Source organism: Eleginops maclovinus, chromosome 6, assembly GCF_036324505.1.
Source record: "Eleginops maclovinus isolate JMC-PN-2008 ecotype Puerto Natales chromosome 6, JC_Emac_rtc_rv5, whole genome shotgun sequence".
In the NCBI taxonomy this organism is placed as follows: Eukaryota; Metazoa; Chordata; class Actinopteri; order Perciformes; family Eleginopidae; genus Eleginops; species Eleginops maclovinus.
The window spans coordinates 21,015,842-21,043,393 of NC_086354.1; the positions used below are offsets into that span (position 1 = coordinate 21,015,842).

The following is a 27,552-nucleotide window of genomic DNA, read 5'->3' on the forward strand; positions in this document are numbered from 1 at the left end:
TGTTTGTAATAAACCTTATTATATACAAGCTGGTGTCTCCGGAGACTTCTTCATCATCTTCACAAACATCGCTACAAGATATACCTAACCTTAACCCCTAACCCATAACAAACGTAAATAACTATTTTTAAGAGGGTTTATAAATAGCAGCCTTTGTTCCGTCCAACTCGTCCAGTGTCATGACTCTCATTGTGCAGCTGCCATGCTTAATTCATAAGACTAATGAAAGTGTTTGACGGGTTAATTCAGGCCCCAAGAAGGAAATCAGATTAGCAAAGCGTGAGCGTCTAACACAGTGAGTGACATGCAACGAGATCCCTCCTGCTGATAGCAACACAGAGAGGCGGGGCCAAGTTCAAAATACCATACCAGGACACACACACACACACACACACACACACACACACACACACACACACACACACACACACACACACACACACACACACACACACTCAGAATACCATCAAAGCCATGTATTCTTAGATCACGAGTGTGGTAAATATAAACTTTGTATTTTTGTTGTACTTTTTCATAAAAGGATAAAAGCTCCCTTCAGATGCATTAAGTAGACTCGGGTCAAAGTGTTTTCCATGTTTGCACATAAAAATATATCTGCTGCCTGCTCGCTTATCTAATGGAAAACACGAGTCAGCAGGAATCCAGCTGCTTCATATTTCTAACATTCTGGATGGGGAGACATTTTTGACTCCAAGGGAAGTGTGTGTGTGTGTGTGTGTGTGTGTGTGTGTGTGTGTGTGTGTGTGTGTGTGTGTGTGTGTGTGTGTGTGTGTGTGTGTGTGTGTGTGTGTGTGTGTGTGTGTGTGTGTGTGTGTGTGTGTGTGTGTGTGTGTGTGTGTGTGTGTGTTGGTACTCTACCGATGACAAGGATGACTTTGGGTCGCGGTCTGGATGGATCGAACACCTCGTACTCCTCTATGAGCTCCGCCGTCTCCGACAGGTCCGAGTCGCTCTCGATGGAAAACTGGCTGATGGGAGGGAGGCGGTCATACCTTCTGTAGGGAAAGTTTGGACTGTCGGGCAACACTGTAACACACACACACATACACACACACACACACACACACACACACACACACACACACACACACACACACACACACACACACACACACACACACACACACACACACACACACACACACACACACACACACAAAAAGGGTAATGATGAGAACCAATTTGTTTACTTTTATCTGAAGTATAGATAAAGAAAAGGCCTGAATTTGAATTTGAATGATCATAGTTTTGTGCTTTTCCACATGGTTTAAAGTGCTGCAAAGCCCAAAATATAAAAAAACATCTGCTTTACCAACAGATGAAGCTATTGTGTAATTCAGTGCTTCGATCAGTTTGGCACAGCTGTCTCTTGTGAATAAGGCATTGATAATAAAACATTTAGCAGAAATAGAATCCATATTGAATGCTTTCCGAGAGCTGCTGTATATTGACATACAGAACCAATGTTATCTCTTCACACTGTATTATGACAGAGAGGTTGCTATTTCACATGCAGTTTTTACCAGATGTGCCAGAGATAGATTGAGATATTTTTGAAAAGGTTGCAAATAACAACTGAAGCTGGCTCTCCTGCCTGAGTCTAAAGGCGTACCTGTTGCTCTTTTTACATTTCAAACAGATTGAAGAGTCAATGACGCGGAGTACAGAATAATTCAGGAAGCGAGATCAGCTTCCAGCAAACTTTTGTAACATGGAAGAGCTTGGCTTTCTGCCTAAAGGGGGGAATCGCAGGACACATGAATTTCTGATCAGGCTTAATTACCCTAGCAAATAAATGCTTGAGCTGGCTTTTTCAGACGTTTAAATGGGATAACTAACCTTAGTGAAGCACTCCGCCCTCAACACATCTTGACTTTCAAAAAGTTGTGCATGTAAGCTTGAAAATGCAAAAGCACGTTTTAATCACTCATGGCCTTTGCATATTGCTGCCATGCTTGACACACACCATCGACAAAGAAGTAATTGTTGGGATTATTATTATACTATTATTATAAATAATGCAAATAAAGAGTTTTGCATCTTGCGTCAGTGGTTGGCCCTGCCAGGAAAGCTGTATTAATGACTAACTGCACACGTTCATCTGTGTTTTTCTGCACGGAAACAAGCTGCCACAGGTCAGTGAATGCACCACAGACATGATAAGCGCTGTGATCTGCATGCAAGATTCTGTTTTTGAACATTTTGGGAAGCAACAGCAGTGGTTTGTTCTAACCTTTGTATTTAGTTTTGTTTGTGGGCGCTTTGATACCTCAGAAAAACGCTTCTATCAATTCTTGCTGGAATTATTGATGCACACTGCTGTACTTCACAATATTCCTGGAAAAAAGACTCCTCATATTTCACATATCGCTCTAAAATTCTTCTACTATTTCCAGATGTGTTAACACGTTTTCTACAATAGGGCTCATAGGGGTAACAGTACAACTGTCAACACCCCTTCCTGTTCAAACACTGAAACAGTTTTGATTGAGTAGGAGAGGATGATGTTTTGCTACCAGAAACATTGGAGAAAAGTCAAACTTAGAACATTTCTTTTGTCTCTTACAGTAGCATTTAATCATCAATTAAAGGAGATTCCAAGGTGTAGAATAGGATGTGATTCTGGGCTGTGACTATTTGGCTTTCTCCAAGATGATATAGTCAGTTTCTAGGGACATTTTCTGTCCGCAACAACATGCTGTTACCGAAAGAATGAACAAGCTCTAAAGATGGCCACGATATTGAAACGTTAGCATGAATTATTTGACAGATTGAACTGGCTAAATTCAATTTTGTCAACTTCCTCCATAAGATTTGTGTCTGCGATACATTTTTGCCTTTGCGTTTTCAACACTGGATCTTTTTTAACTTAGGTTTAGCACCACACGCAAACACAGTGGTGCATCCTTTCAAAGACCTGAAACCTATATTGTCTGCTATATAAAACAGATAACAAAGTGAACTTCTTTTAAAGGCAGGAACCAGAATTAAACAATTAGTCAGTTATCACAATTGTTGCTGTCTGTTAATCAAATGACCGATTTACTGTTTAACGTTTCAGCTTTTAAGTGCTTCTGTACAATCAGCATTCACTGCTCACCATTTCTGAAGAGGGACCTGCGTGATTGGCCGCCGTTAAGGGGGGGAAGGGACTTCTTCTCCTGGCCCACGAAGGTATCCCACCGCACTTTGTCTGGTCCTCCGAGCTCCTTAGCTTTCTTCAGACAGCCCTCCAAGTAGTCGATGGGGTCGTCGGGTCGGTAGTACATCAAACCTGTCAGCAGGCTCTGGAGAAAATAATGAAGGAGGTGGATGACTTGTTGAGGGAGAAAGAGATGTTTGTTCAGGCATCGTTACATCTCTGTGATCATGTGTTGTTCTGTAACAGCGTGGACGGCTGCTGTTTTTAATGAGGAAAAGTCCTGAAGTGCAGATCATGATTGCCTTGGCTGGTCTCCACCGGGGGAAACAAAACATCTCATTTTGTCAGAAGCCCATGAAATGGAGCTCAGGTCATCGGGACTCTGTGTTTATTTGCCTGTCTGTTATTGTCAAGGAGGAAAGCCAGCCACAGTGATGAATGTGAGAAAATGAACTGAGCTCCAAAACACAAGTTAATGTTTGTGTGACATTTGCTCCCTCGACCATGAATGTTTTAAAACAATACCTTCCTCGGGGACTTCCTTCCTCATCCCCACCCTCCTCTCTAACAACTCCCACCCATGCACACATAAAGCTTCTCCTCACAGGAAACATTCACGGTGGTCATATCTGAAAGCTTGTAATGAATATATGAGATCAGTAACATTACAGTGCAGTTTTGATGATGTGTCAATTCACTCCTCAGTGTAATTTAAACTGGCTGTGAATAAACAGGCAGTGATTGCTTGCATACATTAGCTGCGCTGCACATGGGATTGAGTCTAATTGAGTGGATGAGCCAATTTACAGTTGCCTCAGGATAATAAACGATATCTCATTATTATATTTTTCCTCAAAGCTGCTTAATAGAGATTGTAAAGCTGTCTTTATTGTTCTTGATTGCATGTTTACCTTTAATGGTATAATAATACTGTAGAGACTTCTCTCATATTTAATTGTATTACTTAATAGTATTTTTTACCACATGTCTAATATTCCACAAGTCATATTATGATACTATTTCCTGCCGTAATTGCAATAAATGGATTTTTAATGATCTTTTAATGAGTGAAGCCTGTATCTGAATAATAATTATTACAGAAATCATTCTAATAATTCATCCCACATCAAGCGAAGAACAACAAATCTGTTTGGTTTTGTTACATTTTGAGTAATTAGCCTACATTTCACCATAAAACACAGAAATCTTTAGCGTTTCCCTTCTTCAAACCATTATTTATAATCAATAAGTAAGGACAGTAATCGTCCATCCACCAGCCATAACAACATTGATGTTTTTGCCGTCACTCGCTCGTGTATCGAGTCTTTGTGTAAAAATCACACAGCCCGATCTTCTCATGTTTCAGAATATCTCACCTCAAATAGTTGAGGTATCTCCCGCCGTGCGAGATACTCCTTGGCATCGTTGGTATTCATCTCCAGTCGGATTTCCTCTGAAATCACAACTTGTCCGGAGCGTTTCTTTGTTTTTGTTTGCCTCTCCCGGTGTCTCGGTGCCGTTAGGGTTGATCTCTGTTAACAGCGGACCTCCAGGCAGTTTCCCTTCAGCGCATCTTAGCCTCGTGTGTGGACTTTACAACTGGATTCCAGCAGGCGATGCCACCGCGCCACCCTCCTCGGTGATGCGGATGCGTCTCCCCTCCTACTGCTCTCTGCCTCAGCGTGCACCATGTGTGCCTGACGTTGGCACAGGGGTCGCGCGCTGTGCCAAATAACGCACGCACAGCCTCAACGTGGCGTTTTTCACATGGTTAGTCAGCCCGGAAACGTGTTGATGAGAAAGATACAGTAACGCACAGAAGTATAAAAATGACATACAGTATATGGCGGTAAGTGTCCTCTGGGAGTTGCTTTTAACCATCCCTTCGTGTTCGTTTCACCCTCCTTACTTTGGTGTTCTCGGTCAAATCAAACTGTTTTAACTGCCCTGAAATGAACTCAAAAAACAGTTATTGAATGAGGGGCACATTTAAAGCTGGACCAAGGAGAAAAAGACAGTGTTCAAGATTTAAACTTTTTCAGTTCAGAATAAAGTCATAGCTCCAGTGGTGTAGTGGGGATTTTTTAAGTGAGGGTACGCTATTTGTGACGTCACCCCCCACACACACACACACACACACACACACACACACACACACACACACACACACACACACACACACACACACACTCCCACCCAAAAAGCCATAGCCTACATATATTCAGCTTCATCACATCCACGTTCTCGTTGTTGTTTTTTTGTCTTGTTTTAAGTGTCAGGTTGATGACGATTATCGAATGTTCATGTTATGTTCATGTCGTAGCCAATATAGGTCACGGACAGATACTGGGGATGTCTTATGTAGCCTATGTAGGTTGTTCTCACCATTGCCAATATCTCCGGATTTACATTTGAGTTGTAGCCTAAGCTATTTTTTTTATTTTTTTTTTTAGTTGTAGCCTAAGCTATTTTATATTTATTAATATATCACGTCGGGAGAAGTGGGTGGACGGCGTACCCCCGCGTCCAACGCCCACTACACCCCTGCATAGCTCTCATAAACAGTTGTTGTTTTAATAACAGATGTGTGTTAATGAATTAGTTGCAATTTTATGGTTTATTAACCTGAATTTGGTCTCAGTAAAGAATATATTTTATTTTATTTCTTAATATTTGTTTGTATTTGTTACTGGAACCGAATTTGTTTCAATAACTTTCCATTTATTTAATTACTTTACTGAAACAAACCCATTCCTGTTATCTTAGGTTACTGCACGATTTTGGCTGCAACACAAAAAACTTGCATTTTGGAGGGGGGACACGGGAGGGTGCACAGTGTTACAGGTGCCCCTGTTGGCCTCCCCTAGGACCGCCCATTGGAGACAGATACAGATTACAGATAAACGAGTTAATGGTCCTCTACTACAGTGGTTCTCAACTGGTCAAGCCTCAGGACCCATTTTTTCTTAACTCATATATATATACCATGCAAGGCAGATTATATCCCTTTACAGAACTGAAGTATACTTTTAAAAAGTTTAAACTGGTGAGGGTCATCACGTTTTCTAGAATCAGAATTGAACTTTATGAAATAAAAAAGGCACATATTTTTGTGATAAATAAAAAGACAGACTTGGAAACAATCCTGGAAACTCACCATACTTGAAAAATGTGACAAGTTTTACCCTACTTACATTTTTTCCCCTTGCGTATCTGAGACAAGTATTTGAGAACCACTGCTCTAGTAAGTGCGTTTAATTGGGTTTTGGTTACAGAAAACATGTTATTTTTGGATTTCCTCATGTGCTCTTTCAGACAAAAACAAGGGCAGAGTTTCACCTCAACCAGTTTATATAAACACAAAAACAAGGTCCACTTCACAAGCTTCTCACCGAATCTAATTCCTTCCTGGGCATATATTTGTATTCCTTACGTCTTTTATCAAGCTACTTACCAACATCGAGAGTAGGTCTCAATGCTCTGGCTCTATTTTTCTGAAGGTTTTGTCATATAATAAAACTAACAAATCCCTTCATCACAGATGGGATAAGTCTAGTAGCTACATCCTGTACAATACCTATTTTGTCCTTGTGTGGGATCAGTGCTTGTGTACCTAATCTTTGCCAAATGTAATGAAATAGCAAAAGCATTGCAACCCAAAGTATTTAAGATATTAATAGAACAATTCCTCAAGTGTGTTTTTTGAATTTGCAAAACAGTAATGGAAAAAAAAAGCAAAAACAATGGTGAAATAGTTTGGCTTATTGAAAGCTAATGTACTTGCAGGATGTTTGCCCTCTGAGTTTGCACCCTTATGGTCGATTGTACTTATTGTAAGTCCCTTTGGATAAAAGCATCAGCTTAAAGTAATGTAATGAATTCTCTGGACAGAAAATACTGTATGTCTGGCATTTTAAATATTAAAACATTTGACATCAGGGAAACATGCTCCATTCTATTTAAAGCTTCAGCAACAAGCCTCAGTGATATAAACAGACTTTGTCTCCTCTTGTCTCAGTATAGATAAATATTTGACCAAGACTGGCACGAGGTTTCAGTGCAGCAGCGTGCAAGTGTTTAGCTCCAGGTCGATCACCACTTAACCTGCATAACAATGTTTATTTCTAGTTTTGGTTAAGCATATAAACAAAGTTCAAAAGTGGAAATCCACTGGATCAAGGCTTCTTTAGGCAGCACGAATAGGCCACTGGTTTGCTCCATAGGATTTGATGCTTAGAGGCCACTAATCCTCTGGACAGCTGACTATAAGTCACCTTGGTGTATCAGAGAACAACTTTAGATCAGTCCAGCAACATCAGTGTGTTGAATCTGAATGACGTTAGAGCATGACTGAGATTCTGTCACTAGTGAGGACAAGAAATGCTAATTTATGGACTGAATATGGCATAGTGATTCGATTTATGCAACCACGATCTGTTTGGTTGGCGCGCTATCCTTGCTTTTTCATTTTCTAATGTGATGCATTTGAAGGAGGGCATGTCTATGATGATATCTATGCAGGCGAATAGACTGATGCCGCAGGTCAAAAAGCAGCAGAAATATGCAGCATTGAAGTGGTTAGCAGACCCCTAAAGGCGTTCCAAACTGATTGTGATACTGCTTTTCCAGAAGACGTTGAACCTGCTGCATTTGAATGTTACATTGGAATTGCATGAAGGATATGTTTTTTTCATAGCTTTATCTCGTACTGCAGGGCTGCCAGATTGAGGCTTCTTCAGCAGCAACGTGACGCGCTTTCTGACATCTGCTCATGTGATATACATGTGTCACTTCTCATTAGAAATTCCCTCAGCAATTAGCTGAAGAAGACATTTGAATACGAAGCTGTCAACATTACTTGACCTCTAATTCTCTTTTTTTTCCATCTGCCACATTTGGCATAATTATGATTTGCTGAATTAGACATGTAGTCATCTGTGTCTAACCCCTTAAGTGTCTTACTGAAAATGGAATTGAGACATGAAAAACAACTTCAAGAAACCACAACACCAAACAAACCATTACAATACCAAAATGAAATAAAAAGAAAAAGGTTTTCATGCTTTAATTTACAACTAGCATGTATATCATCTGTTTTGTGATTTGCACATACTGTATGTGTATCTGGTGTGTGTTTGTATTTCTATGCTGCAAAAAGGATGGAAACATCTATGCATTTTTTGTTTCTAGGACATATTAATTTAGTGAGCATATATAATAGAACACAAGAAAACAACAATATGTTCCTGGCCCATATTCAACTTTATTTGAAGTTTATAAAAAGATAAATGATTAATCACAAAGTGTATATTGGATGTGTTTGAATGGAGGCAATGCACCAGCTCACTGCCAACATGAAATGTCTTAACATTTAACTCTGAGAAAAAGCAGTGATCTTAGACGTTAACTTTATTCTTTCAGAAAAATGTATATTTTTTTGTCCATTCACATTTTCCATGCCGACGCTTTTATTTTGAAAGTAATTCTACCGGAAGCACTTACTGGGCGGAGTCGCCGGTTTTCACTTCCTTGATGCCCACAGCTAACAGAGCTGCACAATGAAAATACTTACTTTATTCAGCTTATTTGCCACCTATTCATCAGCAAACAGCATCAACATCGAGGTGAGTGTGTATTCTTTCACTTGCAGCTATTATTACCTCGCCAATGAGTTGTTTTTATGTTGAAAAATACCTGAAAAGCTGTTCCCATGCAAGCTCCTTATGCTATCATGCTAGCTATTGTGGTGATGAGTGTGAGTGCTTTTATGACACTACAATCAATTTATCTAATACATACATTTATGAATATCCTCTACATTTCTTAGGATAACGCAGGGCAGTTTTTTAGCAGTGGTCATACAAACAACTGGGCTGTTCTGGTGAGTATTTATTCATGTAAAGTTTGGATAAAGCTAACATCAAGCTAATTGATTTCCTGCATTAATGGTGGCAGCAGCAGAATCATGTTTGTGAAACCTCCTTTTCTTATTTGTTTGATGCACAGGTGTGTACATCCAGATTTTGGTTCAACTACCGTCATGTGGCAAATACTTTATCCGTCTACAGAAGTGTTAAGAGGCTGGGCATTCCTGACAGGTAACTGTGATACCATTTCTGCATCGAAAATGTCTAATTTAATATATCACATTGGTAGACATGTAAAAGTGATCTCGTGGTTATCTACAAGAGAGACAGTTCAGACGATTACTCCAATAGTCTAAACAATAATTGTCAGATTCATTAACGATAACAATTATTGTCGATCAAAACACTATGGCCAACTTTTTGAAAATGTGCAAAATGTAAATAAAATACAGTTCTGGACTTCCAGTTTAGCCTTTCTGAAATTACGGAGTGTATTTTCAAAAAAAGACTCACAACCAGATTTTTTGAACCAATACTACTATTAGGAATGTGTCACCTTTCCTCTTCCTGCCTAAACTCTAGGAATACACTTTCTATGATTGTATAAATTGCAAGCCAAAAGTTGGCAAAAACTAGGAGACCTTCAATCATACTTTTTAAACTAAAGAAAGAAAGTGTTGAGTCTCTTGGCAGAAAGCTCTCATCTTTTATTTAAATCCTTGAGTTACTGGCAACTAAAAATGTATTAAAGACATATTTCATCTAAAGCGCTATCAGTATTCTTAACTCAATGTCTGAGAAGATCAAAGCCACAGATGTGAATTAATGAATGATACGAACTGTTGTGAGGCATAATGTGACCTTGTCTTTGTGTTGGTTTAACTAGCTGCTTGTCTGATTTATTTATAAAAATTCCACCCGGGTAGACATGAATTCTATTCTCTCTTAGAGGGACAGACAGGCATTGCATATATCATCCTTTGTGTGCATCTGATAAAAAGGCTCCTTTTTATAAAAAGCATCTGAACAATAACCTGATTTAAATGTAACTCGTCTGTACACAAATGGTATTTAACAACATACTGAACATGTGTTTAACACAAATGCCGCATTCGTCCTTTACCTTGTTTTCTAATGTTGTCATTTCTAACGCTCTCTGTTGTTTTCTCGTTCTCCAGCCACATAGTTCTCATGCTGGCTGATGACATGGCTTGTAACCACAGAAACCCAAAGCCTGCCACAGTGTTCAGCCACAAGAACATGGAGCTGAACGTGTACGGGGACGACGTGGAGGTGGACTACAGAGGATATGAGGTCTGTTTACATTGCAGTCAGAAGGTTATGCACAGCGTTTCACCTGCTTTATAATAACTGAGTAGTTAATAAACAACACTTGAAGGCAGATATTAGTCGATGTTAAGGTCAACACTGTGAGTCCAGTGTTTGCTCTTTCTGTTGAGCAGGAAATGACTTGATAGAGTAGCCTCTAAGTGTATTGTTTGTTACAGCAAGGCAGATTCCCAGCAGTGTATGGACTCTTTATCACAGTTTGTGTTTGATTATTTACCCTGCCTCGTGTCGGTCCTTTAAATATGAACAAACACTGCTCTCCTGATCGATGTTTGCTGTCAAATGGTAATTATGTACAAGAAAAGCTGATAAAAGATCAGGATGAGGACAAAGAGGAACAGAATACAAAGACTACTTGATTTTCACGGCGTCATTAAAAGATAGAGCAGTACCTTATACTGACCCTACTGATGTCCTGTTTTGAAAAGTGTTTTATTGGTAAAAGTTCATTTTCTTTAACGTCCCAATCTGCTCACTGTTTTAAAAATCCTCCGTGGATGTGCATTAAATTAGAAGACGCACAGTACATTATATATCACTGCTGAATCATGCATGAATATTCTTGCTCTATCCTCTTCAGGTGACGGTGGAGAACTTCCTGCGTGTTTTGACTGGCAGGCTGCCGCCCAGCACGCCTCGCTCCAAACGCCTCCTCTCCGATGACAGGAGCAACATCCTCATATATCTGACAGGTAATTAAAGGACAAATCCACCCCCACATACTCCACTGGCACTCTTTATATTAAATAATTGTAATGTTCAATCAGCTGTTATTACTGAAGAAGCGTTGGTGTGGAAACGGTGTCTACAACCCTGCTTTAGCTAAGGAGAAACAAACATTTTCAGAGAGGGATGGGAAAAAACAATCCTTATGGCTGTCGGTTAGGAACATGTACATACAATAAATTAACAGATAATTTGAGATGTATAAAGATAGATAATCAGATTTACAGATATGAGACATGAAAATTAAGTGGTTACAGTCTAAGCAGAGAGAGAGAGAGAGACCCCCCCCAACAGTACATTGAGGCGATGAGTATTAATTTTAGCAGGGATTCATCAGGATATAATGTAACCAACGTGTCCAAACTTTCAGATCTTCATGCATTTTATCTTTAATTCATTTAGTAATTTAGTAGATGACGCACTCATAGCAACAACACATTTAATATATGGCATATGTTTGTTTTTATAACCCTAATCCCTTTCCCCTAAAGTTTAATATCAGTCAAGTGATTTCTTTCCCCCCGGTGAGGTATACCACCTCCTCTAATTTACGTTTCAGTAAGACTTCAAATGTAAGAGAAAGAGTTTTCTACAGAACTGTGTAACTTCACATTGTATTTGAAATAAAGCACAGGTGTTTTTCTAGATACAGTATGAGGGTGCTAATATTACGGCCCCGCCCACTTTCTGATGAAGCTCCTGCGTCAGAGTGAAGCGGAAAATAACACTTCCTTCATGTCTTAAAGCTTCTGCGTCATATATTGAGTTCCGGTTTCTTTACTTCCTCTCCAGAAAAAAGGAGAGTAAATGAAAGGATGTAATTCAGAAATCTGTGTTTCAGTGTCAGCCTGCTGCCTGCCACTCGTCCACCGGACATCCATCCCCGATTTATTCTCCGTAAAGACAAAACTGTCTCTGCCGTCTGACGAGACATTTGACAAGATTTACTGCATTTTTTAAGTACTTATAGTGTTTTGGAGGAACAGAAATATTGTTTTCTGGCATCCCTTTAATATTTTACAGGGAAAATCTGCATTTTGGTTTGAGCGTGCATCGCCCCGTTACGCGCTTTAGACAAAACCCTGCAGTAGCCTCTGTTAACCTGAGTTGAGGTTGTCTGTGTTTGATCTTCACTGCATTGCAACAAATAAACCCTCCATATAACACTTAAGTTGGCTCAGAAGGTAAAATCATTAAGAGGTTGACACCATTAAGTTGTTTTACAGACAAAAGTTATTACAATAGGAGAGCTGTACAATCAATACAGGCAACACTGAGCATTATCTACCCCTTAAAAGACCTTTCCCATCATGTCGTGAGTCGTGTGTTTCTACGCTCTTGAGATTTGTATTTTATAGATTTATGTTTGAGTTTGTTTTATAGTAGCGTCTCTTTACATTATTAATCTGCGGCTGCATGCAGGAGAGTTTCAGTTGTTTCTCCCCCAAAGCTGCCAGCCTAGCTTTTTTTTTTTTCATCAATATGAATCAGAGAGGAATGAATAATTAATAATGTGTGTTTGTTTAACAGGCCATGGCGGAAACGGCTTTCTGAAGTTCCAGGACTCTGAGGAGATAAGTAATGTGGAGCTGGCTGACGCTTTTGAGCAGATGTGGCAGAAGAGAAGGTAAATAAAGCGGAAAACCACATAAAACATCAAACACTGCGTTCCCTCTGTTGCAAGTCCATTATTTCCTTAATTCCCCTGAGGGCCAATTATCTATGAAGCAAGTCAACTCTCATTTAATGGCACGACACTAAGCCACCTATAGATGTTATATATATCCTCTCTAGGATCGACTCAGGAAGATACGTTTGTATATTTTCTTGAAATGCAGGGCTTTATACAAAATACTCATTTTACAGTACACAAGGTTTTGCTGGCACAGCCTTTGCTCATACCCTACCTTCATTATTACTCAGTGTAAAATACATGCGTGGTGTTGGTCAACATGGTCGAAATATCATTGTCAATAACCTCCGGCTGTCAGTATTTGGTGTAATAAGTTCAGCTCCTTGTCCCTGCAACAGGGCCCACACATTAATCTTGTGAAACAGAACTCTTTTAGAGGTTTAGTTATGATTTAAATTCAATATATTTAGTTTGTAATTAACCTCCTGATGATTGAGTGCATTCCTTATATTTCTGGAGGAGAATTTCACATGAGTTTAATCTCACCCAGCATCACAGAACCATGAATCATTGAGCATCCGTTCACTAATGAAGGATACATAAGTACAAATGTAGCAACAACTCTGTTCTTTTTACGTCCCTAGCCTCAATTTTCTCCTCTCTATTTGAGCTTCCACAAGCTTTTTTAAGTCACTATAATGCGAAGATATTCACAAATGACCCGACAATAGAAATGACAACAGTCCTCTTATTGTGGTGTTTCTTTTATCTAGATCCGCTGTCCAAATCTTTTCATCCCTAGAAGCCCAACCTTATATATAATAACAGTAATACAAATAATTACAAATCCTCTTATAAAGGAGAGACTTCTCTGTTTATATAGGAATCGGTTGCTTTTAAAGAAGCTGCGATCTGTGTTTTAATTTGTGCGTTTTAAGACACTAATTAAGCCGAGGCGTCTTTATGCCCCCGGCTCCTCTTTTGTCCTCAGACCCATGCATGGAGAGTATCTGGGTTACAGTCAGAGCTGACAGATAGAAGCTTAGAGACGCCAGCTTTGATGCTGATGTGATAATTGCAGTCTTGAAGTGCCAAATTACAGTCGCCATAGAGACTCGGCCACCTCCCTTCATCATCATCATCATCCTCAAACCAGCTCAGTCCATTCATCAGGGATTAAAAAACTCTCATCATGGTGTCCTCAGCGAGAGGAGGACGAGGTTAAAGGAGGTAGCGACTGAGGATGTAAGGGAGAAGGTGTTTCAGGGACTGAATGAGGCTGTTGGTTTTTATTGGTCACCATAGCAACTGCATTATGAAAGATGGTAGAGGTTTGTGTAGCGGCCGGTTTTTTATTGGAGCAATTGGACGAGAGATATGCCAGCTGTGTTCTTTCTCATCAGTCCTGTTTGAGAATGTACATGACCCACTATGTGTGTGTTTGTGTTTGTGTGTGTGTGTGTGTGTGTGTGTGTGTGGGTGTGTGTCTCTCCAGGTACAATGAGCTGCTGTTCATCATTGACACCTGTCAGGGCGCCTCCATGTACGAGCGGTTTTACTCCCCGAACCTCATGGCTCTGGCCAGCAGTCAGGTGGGAGAGGACTCTCTGTCGGTGAGTTGCCTGCCCTCACATGATTTAACATTACATTAAAAATGATCCATCAGTTTGTCAGCTTTCTAATAAGCAGCGGGTTTTCACAACACATCTCAAAACTAGGCTGGAGCAATATGTTTACACACACACACACACACACACACACACACACACACACACACACACACACACACACACACACACACACACACACACACACACACACACACCTTAATACAATCTCGAGTGTTACATTGAACTGTAAATAATTGCTTCCCTAAAGGCACAATTACCTTTCCAAAAATACTTTATAAACAAAGATGAATCCCTCTCGATCCTTTTTTATGCCCCACTCAATGTGTGTTGAGATGTCTGAATGTGCAGAGACTCTGCCCTCTACTGCACAATCAAACACATATTCACCATGTTATCTTCCTTACAAATGAAGTCATGTTCCCAGTCCGGGGCAAAGCAGCATTTCTGAGCCAAAACTAAAAGCGCCATCCATTCTCCTGTAGAGCTGAAGTGCTGTTGGAGACTGAACATTCAAATTCTGGTATTCTCTTCTTCTGTCCTCCTCCAGCATCAGCCAGATTTGGCCATAGGAGTCCATCTGATGGACCGCTACACCTTCTACCTGCTGGAGTTCCTGGAAGACATCCACCCTGCAAGCAAATCCAACATGAACGACCTAGTGAGTGTGACTTTCAACCAATATCCGAGAGAACACATGTACCGTAGAGCAGCAGCTTGGGTTCAATTTCCTTTTGTAATCCTTTTTGTATTATTAATAGATTCACTATCAAAAATAGTTAGAAAGTAGTACATATAATACCATTACACTTTCCTAAAGCCAACGATTTTCAAATGTGTTCTAAACCTAGAGTCCGAATCTAAAGGTACTCAATTTTGATAAAGTTTATGTACATTTTACCCTCATATAACGAGTGATATTTACTAATCAACTAACCAATTCACCACCTGTAAACCAAGCAAGCTTAAGTATTTATCGCCTCTGCATATACTCCAATAAGCTGTATAAACAGTAAGTGTTTTTCCCCCGACACTGTACATTATGTGAGACGTGGGTCTGACTAGATTTAGGCTTCCTTCACAATATTTAGGTTTAACTTTCCCCTTGTTTTGTTTCCAAGGAGTTAGAATACTAAGTTGTAGACACAATTACTTTTTTAACAATCACTCGAATCGGTAAACTAAGTTAATTGAAAACAATTCACCGCACCAGACAATACTTAGGTGTATCATTCAGCTTTATAAGGACAAATGCTAAACCTTCCCTGGATCCTGCCTCTCTGTGGTGGGGATTTAAGTCCTATAGGTTTTATAGCACTGCAAGTACTTAATCAGCACCGATTAGATTGTAATTGGATTTGAAACCACACAAGAGATTCAATAACCTTAACTTAAGAAAGTGGAGTGGGCCTTTTGTTGGTAAGGATGTATTGGATCTGAATAAAACAAAATAAAAGTTGATATTTTGAAAGTAATTGTGGCAGATGTTCATGCAGGATCTATATTTTGTGTCCTATAGATGGACTGTGGCAGTAAATTCAGTTCACATGTAATGTTTGGTACCTAAAATAGAGACAGTTCCCCTCCTCTTCCTCCTCTGTCTGGTGTTTTGCTCCAAAGGAGTCAGATGAAAGCCACACAGCACTTGAAGCAGAATGTCTGATACTGTGTTCAGGTTTTTGGCCTTTCACACATGACGGATGTGATGGGGGAGGACATGCTGCTTCGGGCCATGGCCTCCCTTTTTGTCCTTCACACTCCTGCAGAGATCCACCGCCTCTTCCCCCCCAACAGGAGTTACAAAGAGGACACCTGTAATCCTCTCTCCTGCACTCAGCGCCAGCGAGATCAATGCTCTCTGGCTAATGCTTATTATTCTTTCCCATCTTCTTTTTTCTGGAATTGCACTCTTTGTTCGTGAGCTATTTTGTGGAATTAAGGATCGATTTTATGGATTTCCCGGACGAGCCCTCACTTACTTTTTAAAAATCCAGTCTGAAAAGGCTTGCACTTTGATGAAACAGAAATTGCCTCCAGCTTCTCAACTAAATCATCATCCAATTGTGTGTTTTCCAATTCTTGTTTGTCTGATAGAGAAAATGCTCACCTTGGTTTTAATGATTTTTCCGTTTCTTTTCAAATGAAGAGCCCAGTCAGACAAAACACTGATGAACCACACACTAGAGAGGATTAACCCACAAGTGGTAACACACCAGGCACTGAAAGATTTATATTTGATCGTGGCATAAACAAATGTCAAGATCTTATCTTCTCAGTTCACTTTCACATATTTGAACACCTCCCACTGACGCTCTAGCCATGCTTGAAGCATCTGGCTCCTATCTGTAGTATAAAAAGTAAGAGAGACAAACTCTTTAACGCCATCTGACCCCTGTGTCCTGGAAAAAGTGACCTCTACCCAGTGATTCATGGTAAAGCTCCTGACAGCAGCGTGAGCAGATGTGTACTGTATTCACATTATTGATGCCTGAATATTTAGTAGCATTTATCTATAAACAAATAAATAAACCAGTTTAGTCTTATATAGAAACCTCCCTCCCTCAAATATCAATAGTCATAGTTAAAGGGAGAAAAGGATAGAAAGTAAACATCAATATTTGATATTTCTTTAACGTTGTGGTAGAAAATGTATTCAGATTTACATTTTACTTTAAAGTTCATGCTAACAAATTGAGATGAAATCCATGAAGGGTTATACGTCGTTGCTAGCTTTGCAAATACAGTGTTCATCAGATTTAAAAACAGTTTTATTGTTGTTGTTTTTTGTTAATGGCCGGTTGTAAAATGTAAATGGAGCATCTTCGGCCGTCTCTGAAGTTTAATACCTCTAACACACTGCTTGTGTTTTGCCTCCCCAGTTCAAAGTGTGTCCCAAGAGTCAGTGTGTGTCCACTCCGGGCCACCGTACTGACCTTTTCCTGAGGGACCCGGGAAGTGCCCTCATCACAGACTTCTTTGGCAGCGTGCGCAAAGTCGAGATCACCATGGAAACCATCAACTTGACGGAGCCAATCCAGCAGGTGGAGCTGACGTAAGCAGAGTTATATTTTTCCTTTGTGTTTTATCTAAACTTCATTTAGTTTTAATGTGGAAATGGTTATAATATGTATGGCAAGGGAGATAGAAGAATACATTATGACAATACGTTTATTTTTCGGGGTCTCTAAAGCGTTTTCTAAAGGTAAAGCAACCGTTTCATTGAAGGCCATGTGAAGCAATCTGCCTCTCCCAACAAGGCTTGATCAATAAGTCGATACCTAAACCTGTTTTCTTTTTTAAATATATTTTTATAACCCCTCTCTCTGATTTCACATTGCCTGATTATTGTCTTGTGATTTTGTCACATTATAGGTGGTATACGTTTGCTCTGTTTCATTACATGGCTTAGTTGAATACTAGATTCTGATTGGTCAATTGGGACATTTCAGAGGTCAATATGACAGGAGTACAGACCGCTGTTAAACACTATAATGACCGTTGCTGAGGAGAATCAAGAGAGGGAAAGGAAAAGAGGTTAAAAGACGGAGCGCTGGACGTCAGATAAATAATACTAATACTAATAATAATGATAATGATTGTTGATAATCAACAGATGAAGGCAGACAGGAAGTCAACACTAACAGGAACACGGTATGGGCTCTGTAGTGTTTAAGGACTTGTTGTCGGACTTCCAGCCGTTGGTGCACAGCGTAACAGAGTTTTTATTTTCTTAGGGGAAGCAATACGATAATTTACAAGTCAATTAAATCATATCAATTAATATTTGGAGTCCAGACGTTAGTTGTTTAGTATGTGGTCGTGTAATATATAAAAATGAAATGAATCATTATTATTTTATTTAGTATTTCTTCTATGTGTATTTAAGTTGTGCAAGTCGATCCAAATCAACTCCCTAAACTAAACTAATAATGTTTTAAAGATAAAACATATTCAACGATAGAATGTATAATAAAAACTCATCCGTATGAACACACCTGTTACCCACACCTCCAAAGGGAAGTGATATTGGGGGTGGATTGGGGTCAACCTGCATGTGAAACACGTTAATTGAGGTCAGCCTCTCTTTGTTTTAATTGAATCGTAGCAGGACAAATTCGCTTGGTTCTCAACCTACTAGACTTTCGATTTCTCTTCAGAGCGTCTCTTATTAGCTTTATTGACTTCTCTGCTAATGGTGTGAGTTGCTATGACTACCCTGTAGGTGATTTAAGACCTGATTGTTACGGTTGACCAATGACACGACTGCCTGAGGTTAATGCGGCTCAATCAGATGGTACTTATAATCAGCTCCTGCACTTTCGCAACAAAGTGAGGTTCATAATTGGACAGCGTCTGTAGTCGATACATCAGTTACTCTTCATCAGAGACTCTGAGTGAGCAGCAGTGGCTCTGATTGATTGAATGTGGCGCCACCCTGTGATGAACCTGACCAGATGCTTCCAAATTGAATTCAGTTCTTCCTCTTGGTGCGTCACGTGCTGTGATGAATATACTCCGCCACTAGATGTCTGTAGAGAGCTGTCAGACTCTTAAACATCCTCTGTGTCTGGTGAGGTATCGTCAACTTTCTCATATAAGTTCTCACACACGTTAATCACCTGGAGTTTTTGGAAACAAACAGCTAATGAACAAAATACAATCCCTCCTCCTTTGTTTCGCTCATCAGGCTGAAGGTAAGGAATAGATTGTATCGCTCTACACACAGATGTGATGAAATTAAACTTTATCACTCTCTATTCTATTAATTCCATAAAGATGGGGTTTAATTGAACCACTGGGAGGTGTTCTAGTGAAAGGATCTCATGTGGTTGGCTGCTAATTAGTAATGAAAAGGTAATTGCCACACCGATTTTAGTCATCAGCTGTTTTGGCTCTAGGCTAGTTAGTCATTGCAGAAACTTCCCCCATTAGTTTATTATTGATTAGAGCCAGCGCTCTAGGTCTGCTGATCTCACATGCAACAAAGAAACACAGCAGCAGTGTATCGAGCGGCCTGTTGCCCTCATTCAGTCCTAGAGAGACGTTGCATCTACCATTCTGATGTAAGAAGCAGCAATCCCGATTCACTTGATGTTTAATGGAGCTCAGTTTACTGATGCAGCAAAGCACCAGCGGAGTCTTTCTACTTTTAGGAACGATAGAAAACACTATCGCAAAAGTTTAAAGGTAGACTCAAGGGAGGGTTACAGCACTTTCAGTCATTTTGTCTGTCACATTTATCAAGTGTTTTGATAAAGAGGCACCTTTTTTATGCTGATTTTTAGGTTCATATTTATATTTTATGCCTGTACTTTGACATATGTTCATCCTGTGCTGCAGCACGTTCTTCAAAACCACAACCAAGTCTTTGCTGATTGGTTTGCTGATCGTTACTGTTGTGATGGGTCAACCGCTTTCGGATGTCCTGCCCCTTAGCCTATCACCTACAAAGTGTTGGAGTGCTTGCCAATAGACGCTTGAGTGTGACATAGTGATGTCATTATGTTAAACAAATAAACAGGGGAGTCCAATTGAGGCGTTTCAGTGTGTGGGAGAGAAACACAGGGATTTTCGCCTTTGCAGACCGTTTACATGCATGCACCTATATTTGCTGTCAAATTGCTAAGGGAGGTTAGGTATACAAGGTTATTCTACAGAGAACAAAAACATGATTTGAATCTCCAGTATGCTTATCAAATGACGTCATTGCATGTGTCCTGTTTTGTTATATAAATGCGAGAGTTCTCAAGGTGACTGTTAACATGTGCAGGTTACCAGAAGGCTATTCAAAGGCAGGTTATTCATGGCAGGATCGCCAACACAATAGAAATACAGTAGCTCTCTAAATTTCCTGCGTTAAATATATTTTTCTCCTTATTTTTTCTTGTTTACAGAAAATCCAGCTTAATAAACAAAAAACTGAGAAAAAAAAGAGTCTCTCTGGACACTTCACTGATGGAAAGACCAGACATAGAGTAGGAAATCAGTCCTGGGATTATTAATGGAATATTGATTGGAACATCAGGTCATAATAAATTATCCAAACCTCAAAAAACCCTTTTTTCCCCGCTGGGTCCAGCTTCTCGAACACAAGGTCTTGCTGCTTAATTTAATATATATCTTACATAACTGGATATCTTAAGGGTTTACAGGCAAAGTCAAAATAAAACGTGCATTTATTTGTAAATCTTCTGCACACTCAGTTAATCAGGAAAATAACGTATTAACAGTAGCCCTGCATACAGACATCATCCCACCTCCTAAAATAACTAAAACCTCTTATTTAAATGTGTATTTAAATCCGGGCTGGGCTCGGTTCAACTCTTCTTTTCAACACATCTGGATCATGTCACAAAAACAATCACGAAAATGGATAATTATGGGACCTCTATGTCCGGCCCCACAAGTTAAATTGCATAATAGCGCCCCAGAAGACCGGAAAATGGATTGTAGTGAGCTCTGTGTCTTCTCAGGGAGAAAATATGACAGACGTTCTCTGTAAAAAGCTCTTATTAAATATAGTGCTGCTTTTCGGCTCATGCGGCCTCTCCGACGGCAGGATAGTTAAAGAAGATGGGTACATGTTTCAAGGTTTCAAGGTTTTATTGGTCATATGCTCTGCATATACAACGTGTATGTTGGCAATGAACATTTTATATCCCATGCTCCTCCAACAACTCAACATACATGGTGCAAATAAGATATATAAATAGAGCAAAAAAGAGAGAGAATATTTACAATAACAACAATAAAGATTTGAGGATGTGAAATATATACATATGTGGAATACATTGAGAGTATTTAAATACTTTACACTGTTGAATGAGGAGGTATGGACAGATGCATATATTACGTATAACAGATGTATATGGCAGATATGTATAATATAGATATGTGTACTATAAACAGATATGTATATTATACACATATGTGTGTCCAAGTGTGTAAGTCCTTTTCTTTCTCTTGCTCACTCATCCCTCCCTTATTGTGTCTTCTCCTCCCACCCATTTCCGAGCGGCCACTCTCCCTCAGAACAAGCTCTCCCATTAAGTGAATTGCTCTTGATGCAGAGGACATTTTAATGGACCCCTCGGTTCTTTTCATTATACATGAGCTTAGCAGTGTAAGGTAGTTACTCACTTCCAGCCATAGGTGCTTATCGACCAAAACACGTCATCTTGTGGGGTCACATAACTCCAAAGATTATCATATTAAAGCTACATTAACTTCCCCCTTTTGAATAATAAAGCACATTTACTGTCATTTGTGACACTGCAGCACCGGAGAGACTCTAGAAAAAGTACTTTTCATGAGCAGAAAATATTTTTAAAGGATTTGTGTGACCTAAAGGTGGCAGCTGGAGTAATACCGGAGCTGTAGGTGGGGAGGAGCGGTCACATCTATTAGAATCAGTTAAGGTCTGGATTGAAGACGGCATTATGCTCATTATTAGGTTCATATTTGTATTTTATGCCTCTACTGTGTCATGTCTCCATGCTTTAATGTTCAAACAGCTCTTAATTGATCTCATACTGCCTGTGCTGCAGCACTTCTTTTCACCCTCTGTCTGAAACCAGTGTGCTCTGATTGGTTACCTGGCTGGCTCTGTTGTGATTGGTTTACCGCGAAGAGATGTCCCGCCCCTTAGCCTATCACGTACAATGTGTTGGAGCACTGCAAGTGTTACATAGTGATGTCGCTATGTTACAGGAGTAAACAAAGGACTACAAGTGGAGGGCTCGCAGACCGTTTACAGGCACAATACCCTATTCAGCACGCCTTCTTTAAAGGAAATTTGTGTGACCTAATGATGGCTGCTGGAGTAATACCGGAGCTGTAAGTGGGGAGGGGCGCTCACATCGGTCAGAACATCGAGCTAAGTGCATTGAGACATCTTCTCAAAAACACCTCTGTACATGGAAAATGGTCTGAATTGAATGAGGGTATTTTCTTGCACTCAGTAAAAATGGGTGAAACAGCGGTGAGTCTCGGTGACATATTTCCAGTAGCAGAAAGAGCTGGCAGCACACAGGGGGCTCGACGGGGGATCGTCTCTCTGCCTGATAGCCGCCCAGTTTCCTTCTGTCTCTGTTCCTGTCTATCAAAGCAACTCCTGCCCTGCTGCACAGACACAGGGAGTAAAGAGACGTGCAGGGAAAGGGGGTGGAAAGAAACAGAACAAAGGAGGAATGACATGAGCCACAAAGTCAGAAATAATTTGAGCAACATTAACCCAGTGGGTGAGAGAGGAAAGAAAAAGCAGAACAGATTCAAACAGCAAGCAATGGCTCTCTGGGGGATTTGGCCCACTTTGTCCGCAGCTGTCTGACCTGAACTTTCTTTGATTAGAGAAAAAAAAGGCCACTCAAACCTCCACTCGACTGTGACCTTTAGCTGCAAATCTTCTTTCTGATTCATGACTGTGATGTTGCAGAAAGAGATGAATGGAGGCATGTCAAAACCACCCGATTGCATTTGTGGTGTATTCTGCACCCAAATCCTTGCAATGGGTTTGACAAGCGTAGAAACTTGTAATGTAACTCTGACAGCTGTGTTTCTTTGCGTTTATCAGTTATGTCAGTGCTCTTAAAGTTGACACAGTTGGATGTTTCTGTTTCTTATAGATCAAAGCAAGTTAAAGAAAAATACACCCAAGAGTTTCGTTAACAGTGTGCACAGTACAAGAAATGAACCTGACATGAGATAATAGGGACCCTTTTTAATATGGAAACATGTCAATTAACACTATATAGACAAAAGTATTGGGACAACTACACATTACACCCAAATGCCAAATTCTTAGGCATTAATATGGAGTTGGTCCCCCTTTTGCAGCTGTAACAGCTTCCACTCCTCTGGGAAGGCTTTCTACAAAATGTTGGGGAGTGTTTGTGGGAATTTCTGCCCATTCAACCAGAAGAGCATTTGTGAGGGCAGACCCTGATGTTGGACGAGAGGGCCTGGCTCTCAATTTCCGTTCTAATTCATCCCAAAGGTGTTGAATAGGGTTGATGTCAGGGATCTGTGTGGGCCAGTCCAGTTCTTCCTCACCAAACTGCTGGCTTTGTGCACTGGGGCACAGTCAGGCTGGAACAGAAGAGGGCCTTCCCCAAACTGTTTCTTTACTACTGTCAACAAACCCCCTGTCACAACTGTTTTTCAGACATGGATTCTTTCTAGTGAGTTGCACGTTGCTTAATGTGGGGTCGACACACAGTAAACTGCTGCACCTGTGTGTGTTGTAATGATGCAACGTGTAGGCCAGTGTGGCTCATTAATGCTTCTTTAATAGCTTTCTGACAACAATGGCAGCAGCGGGGCTCTGTGCCTAGGTAACCAGCGCTGCATCTCAGAGGTCGCAGGTTTAATGCATCTTGTCGAACATTAACTAATGAATATCCATCAACTGGTGCAAAGGGAACTTTTTTGTTGTCCTTGAGCGAGACACTTAACTTCATCCATTTATATAAGTCTCTATGAATAAATAATATGACTGCACGGCTGTAAATACAACTGGCTTTATTCATAACTCTCAATGCTCAGGTGCTTTATGGTCGGGAAGGATTAAAAGGCGCTGAGGAGTCGCTCTTTTACTTTGAAGTAGTTTTACCATGATATGGTCTTTGTGTGCTGGCCTTGGGTACACGGATACAGAGCTTTTTCTGAAACCATGCCATTAAAAGGGACGCTGGAGTTAACATGAAAGAAGTAATTAAACAAATCTCCAACAATTTCTTACTTAAACAAGCCTTTAATGTCATTAACCTGTAAAAATAAACCCTAGAACTACAAGTGAACGTTTTTTAAGAAAGACTTGTCTGATTTTACTGATCAAAGTTTTGCTAAATGTCTAAAAGAAGGTATACAACCTTTTGTTCATGCTGCTTGAAGTTATGTAATTAATATTGGATATTAAATCCTCTAGTTCCTGTCTGCTTTCTGCTATAACAGAGCTTCTTTTAGAAGTCGTTTTCCATGCTGTTGTCGGGCAGATTTAGTCTGTTCTTGGGAGATAGACACAAATCTTCTTTTCTGTTTTGTGAAATGGGACTGGATGTTTTATGTCCTTTGTGTGTGCTTATGTTATTATAAGAAGTCTTAAGTAAAATAATCACTCTATAAAAAGGGAAATAATAAGCCTTTCAAAAGATTTCTGGGGATTCTGGTTATTTAATGCCATACTGACTAAAAGCCTAAAAGCTAAAGCAAAATTATCTTTGTAATTCTTTAAACTGGATAAGAGCTATGAAGATGGTGCAAACAGTACTGCTCAAGGTTTGTCAAATCTAACAAATAAGAGATCTGTTGTTTGCCGTGAAGCACCGACAAAAAACCAGCAACTCTATTTGGTTTACCGGCTCAACATTGATTTCTTCATCGATGTTGACTCAGGTTTACTTTATATTTTAGAACAGCTAACCAGAGTGCACCGTGGGAGGTTTGTTAGTTTGGAGCCCAACTAACACGTCTAAATGATAAAAGGTTGTGTGGGTTGCTTGATAAAACAGATGTTACATGTCGTATCACGTAAACATGTATTTCCTGTGGTGTTTGATCCATTTGTCTTCTGTAGTGATATACACAGGATGGGATAGACATAATAAGATGATTTGCTCTCTCCACAAAGTGCTTTCTCTGTATTTATCAAGAGGAAAACATGGATTTACTTGCATTCATTTGCACTGCATGTCATTGACTCAGCTCTTAAATGGTGTGTTAATCACACACACCTCCTCTAGACTCACACTGCCACCCGAAACGCTGCGGTTCGTTCCTCTTCCCGACAGCTTTTATTCATTTCTGAATAATGGCGTCCCATTTAACAAAAGCTTAATTTTTCTAAAGTGCAATTAACTGCAGGTAAATGCTAACGAGAGTCCATTTTGTGTGTGCTTTGTCTTTCAGTCCTGTCAATGAAGAGCTGCAGAAAGAGAAGTACTCCTATGCCGACCAGCTGCCAGTGTCTGAGATCATCCATCAGGTAAGAGAGAGACACACACACACACACACACACACACACACACACACACACACACACACACAAACACACACAACCAGGGTCATTAGGGGTGTGTGTTTGTCTATTTTCATGATAATAGACAAACACACAATGCATATTATGGTCTTCCCCATTACTCTTTTTCTCACCCCATGTAACCCCAAGAAGAAAAGGGGTACACAGTAACTCATAAATCAGTCAAAGTTGAAAGGTTTTGTTTGTCATTTGCACAGTAGAAGTGGCGGAAGAAATACTCAGCTTTTAAGTAAAAGTATCCATACCTTATTGTAAAAATACTCCGTCACAAGTAAAAGTCCTCAAAACCTTATTTTAGTTAGAGTACAAAAGTATCGTCCTCAAAACATACTTTAAGTTCCACGTGTAAAAGTATTTGTTAGGTGTAATGGCACATCTACATGCACAACAACCTATATAAAACCCCAAAAAGCATAATATGGCCTCTGTAAAAAAAGACAAAACGACTAAAATGCATACTGTGGGTTTATGTAAATACAAATATACAAACGATAAAATATAAATGCAACGATCCTCGTAACAGAGTAAGAAAAAGAGAAATGATATCTGACCCTATTTGTCATTCTTCGACTCGCCCTTATCTGTACTCCGGTATATAACCTTCCCTTACTTTTTTTTCCCCTGTTCTTTCACAGTTCTTGTATGATATTTTTTCACATTCAGCAACCTTTTCCCATTTCAGTTTCCCTGACCCTGAATAGCAGGTATTTCTTGAGAACATTTTGCCACCCTATCATTACTGCTGTCTGGGTCCGTTCCATACATCGAGAAAGTGCAACCCAAACCCCCAATTATCTCCAAGGAAATAAAGTTTTGGACAGAATTTGAAATGTGGACACTTATAACTGTGCTGTGAATCCTTATCCAGATGTTTTGGAGGCACAACCTCAGGGCAGGAACCAGAATCTCTGCACCTTTCTTTGAGCCTCAAATCTCTCTCCCAAACACTTCTCAGAGTTGCCAGCATAAGTGGAAGAAGTGTTTAGCTCTTGTACCTAAGTAAAAGCACTTATACTAATGTCAAAATAAACCTTTAGAAGTAAAGGTCCTTCATTTAAAACTTCACTTATGTGAAAGTACTGAAATATTATTAAAAATGTGCTTAAAATACTAAAGTAGAGTCAATCTGCAGAAAAATGGCCTCCATGTGACATTTCCGTGTATGAATTGTTGCATTGAGTAGCATTTTACTTTATATAAACACTCTATGGATCTGACACACAAATTATTTATGTTAACGACTTTCTTTATCTTTGGGTAAAACATTTGATATTTTAACCTCAAACGATTCTTTTTTGATTCAGACGTTTTAAAGCTAAATGTTCGTCTGAAAGGTCAATAAAAGCTGTAAGATAAAAGTAGAAGTGCAACATTTACATGTGAGATGAGGTGGAGTAGAAGTATAGTGTAGCATCCAATGGAAAAACTCAAGTGAATTATAAGTAAATACAATAAGTTAAATACAGCACTTGAGTATTCGGTTTCTCCCCTAAAACCCAAAATCTAATGTTTTTTGGAGACCTTTTGTCGTTCAGAAAACTACTTTCAAGTTTTTCTGACTTTTTCGACATCCATTTCATTTGTGATTAAACTGTCAAATGCCTTTTTCTGTCTGGCCATTCCCCCCCCCCCACACCTGTGTTTTTGTTATTCGATGTGTGTCGAGGCATTCGTCCTCAATTTGGACCCTGAACCGAAAGGTACGGGCAACCTCCAGCAACAGATGTCTTTGTGTTGTTTCTATGGTGATGGCTCTTAAGTGTGAAATGCAAGTACCTCTAGTCTCGTGTGAAGGGCCCACCGTGAATTCCAGCAGAATGGATCGGTAGGATTGTGGCGAGAAATTGTGCATTCACCTCATTCCCAAATGGATTGTGCCTTTCAGTCGCGCCGACCTTCACAAATGAACACCTATTCCTCCTCATTCCACCTTTTGAACGTGTGCTCGGCATTCAAAACACACCGTCTGCGCTCGACTGTGTTCCTCTTGTAAGATTTTCTATTAAGAGCCCTTTTAAAAAATACTATTTCTATACCTCCCCTTCAACTCGTGCTTCAGAAAAATAACAAAGTCACATTAATCTTGGCCACCGGCAAGAGCAGACATTAGTGGAGCTTACATGTGGGGTTCAGCTGCCTCTGTAAACCCA

The 27,552-nt window shown here is 39.8% G+C and overlaps 2 protein-coding genes across 2 annotated transcripts in view; one reads left to right on the top strand and one right to left on the bottom strand.

Moving 5' to 3' along the window:
* Positions 1-4,853, bottom strand: part of ak5 (adenylate kinase 5) — a 61,301-nt gene extending 56,448 nt beyond the window's left edge. The window contains 3 exon segments of the mRNA XM_063886812.1: positions 880-1,047; positions 3,122-3,308; positions 4,540-4,853. Coding sequence (XP_063742882.1) covers positions 880-1,047; positions 3,122-3,308; positions 4,540-4,599 — 415 coding nt within the window. The 5' untranslated portion in view covers positions 4,600-4,853.
* A 3,805-nt stretch (positions 4,854-8,658) lies between these two features.
* pigk (phosphatidylinositol glycan anchor biosynthesis, class K) overlaps positions 8,659-27,552 on the top strand; it is a 29,229-nt gene continuing 10,335 nt past the window's right edge. Inside the window, exons 1-10 of the mRNA XM_063886929.1 lie at positions 8,659-8,787; positions 8,991-9,044; positions 9,170-9,261; positions 10,209-10,344; positions 10,961-11,072; positions 12,637-12,733; positions 14,235-14,352; positions 14,918-15,028; positions 17,247-17,419; positions 25,273-25,348. Coding sequence (XP_063742999.1) covers positions 8,722-8,787; positions 8,991-9,044; positions 9,170-9,261; positions 10,209-10,344; positions 10,961-11,072; positions 12,637-12,733; positions 14,235-14,352; positions 14,918-15,028; positions 17,247-17,419; positions 25,273-25,348 — 1,035 coding nt within the window. The 5' untranslated portion in view covers positions 8,659-8,721. The remainder of the gene's footprint in view (positions 8,788-8,990; positions 9,045-9,169; positions 9,262-10,208; positions 10,345-10,960; positions 11,073-12,636; positions 12,734-14,234; positions 14,353-14,917; positions 15,029-17,246; positions 17,420-25,272; positions 25,349-27,552) is intronic.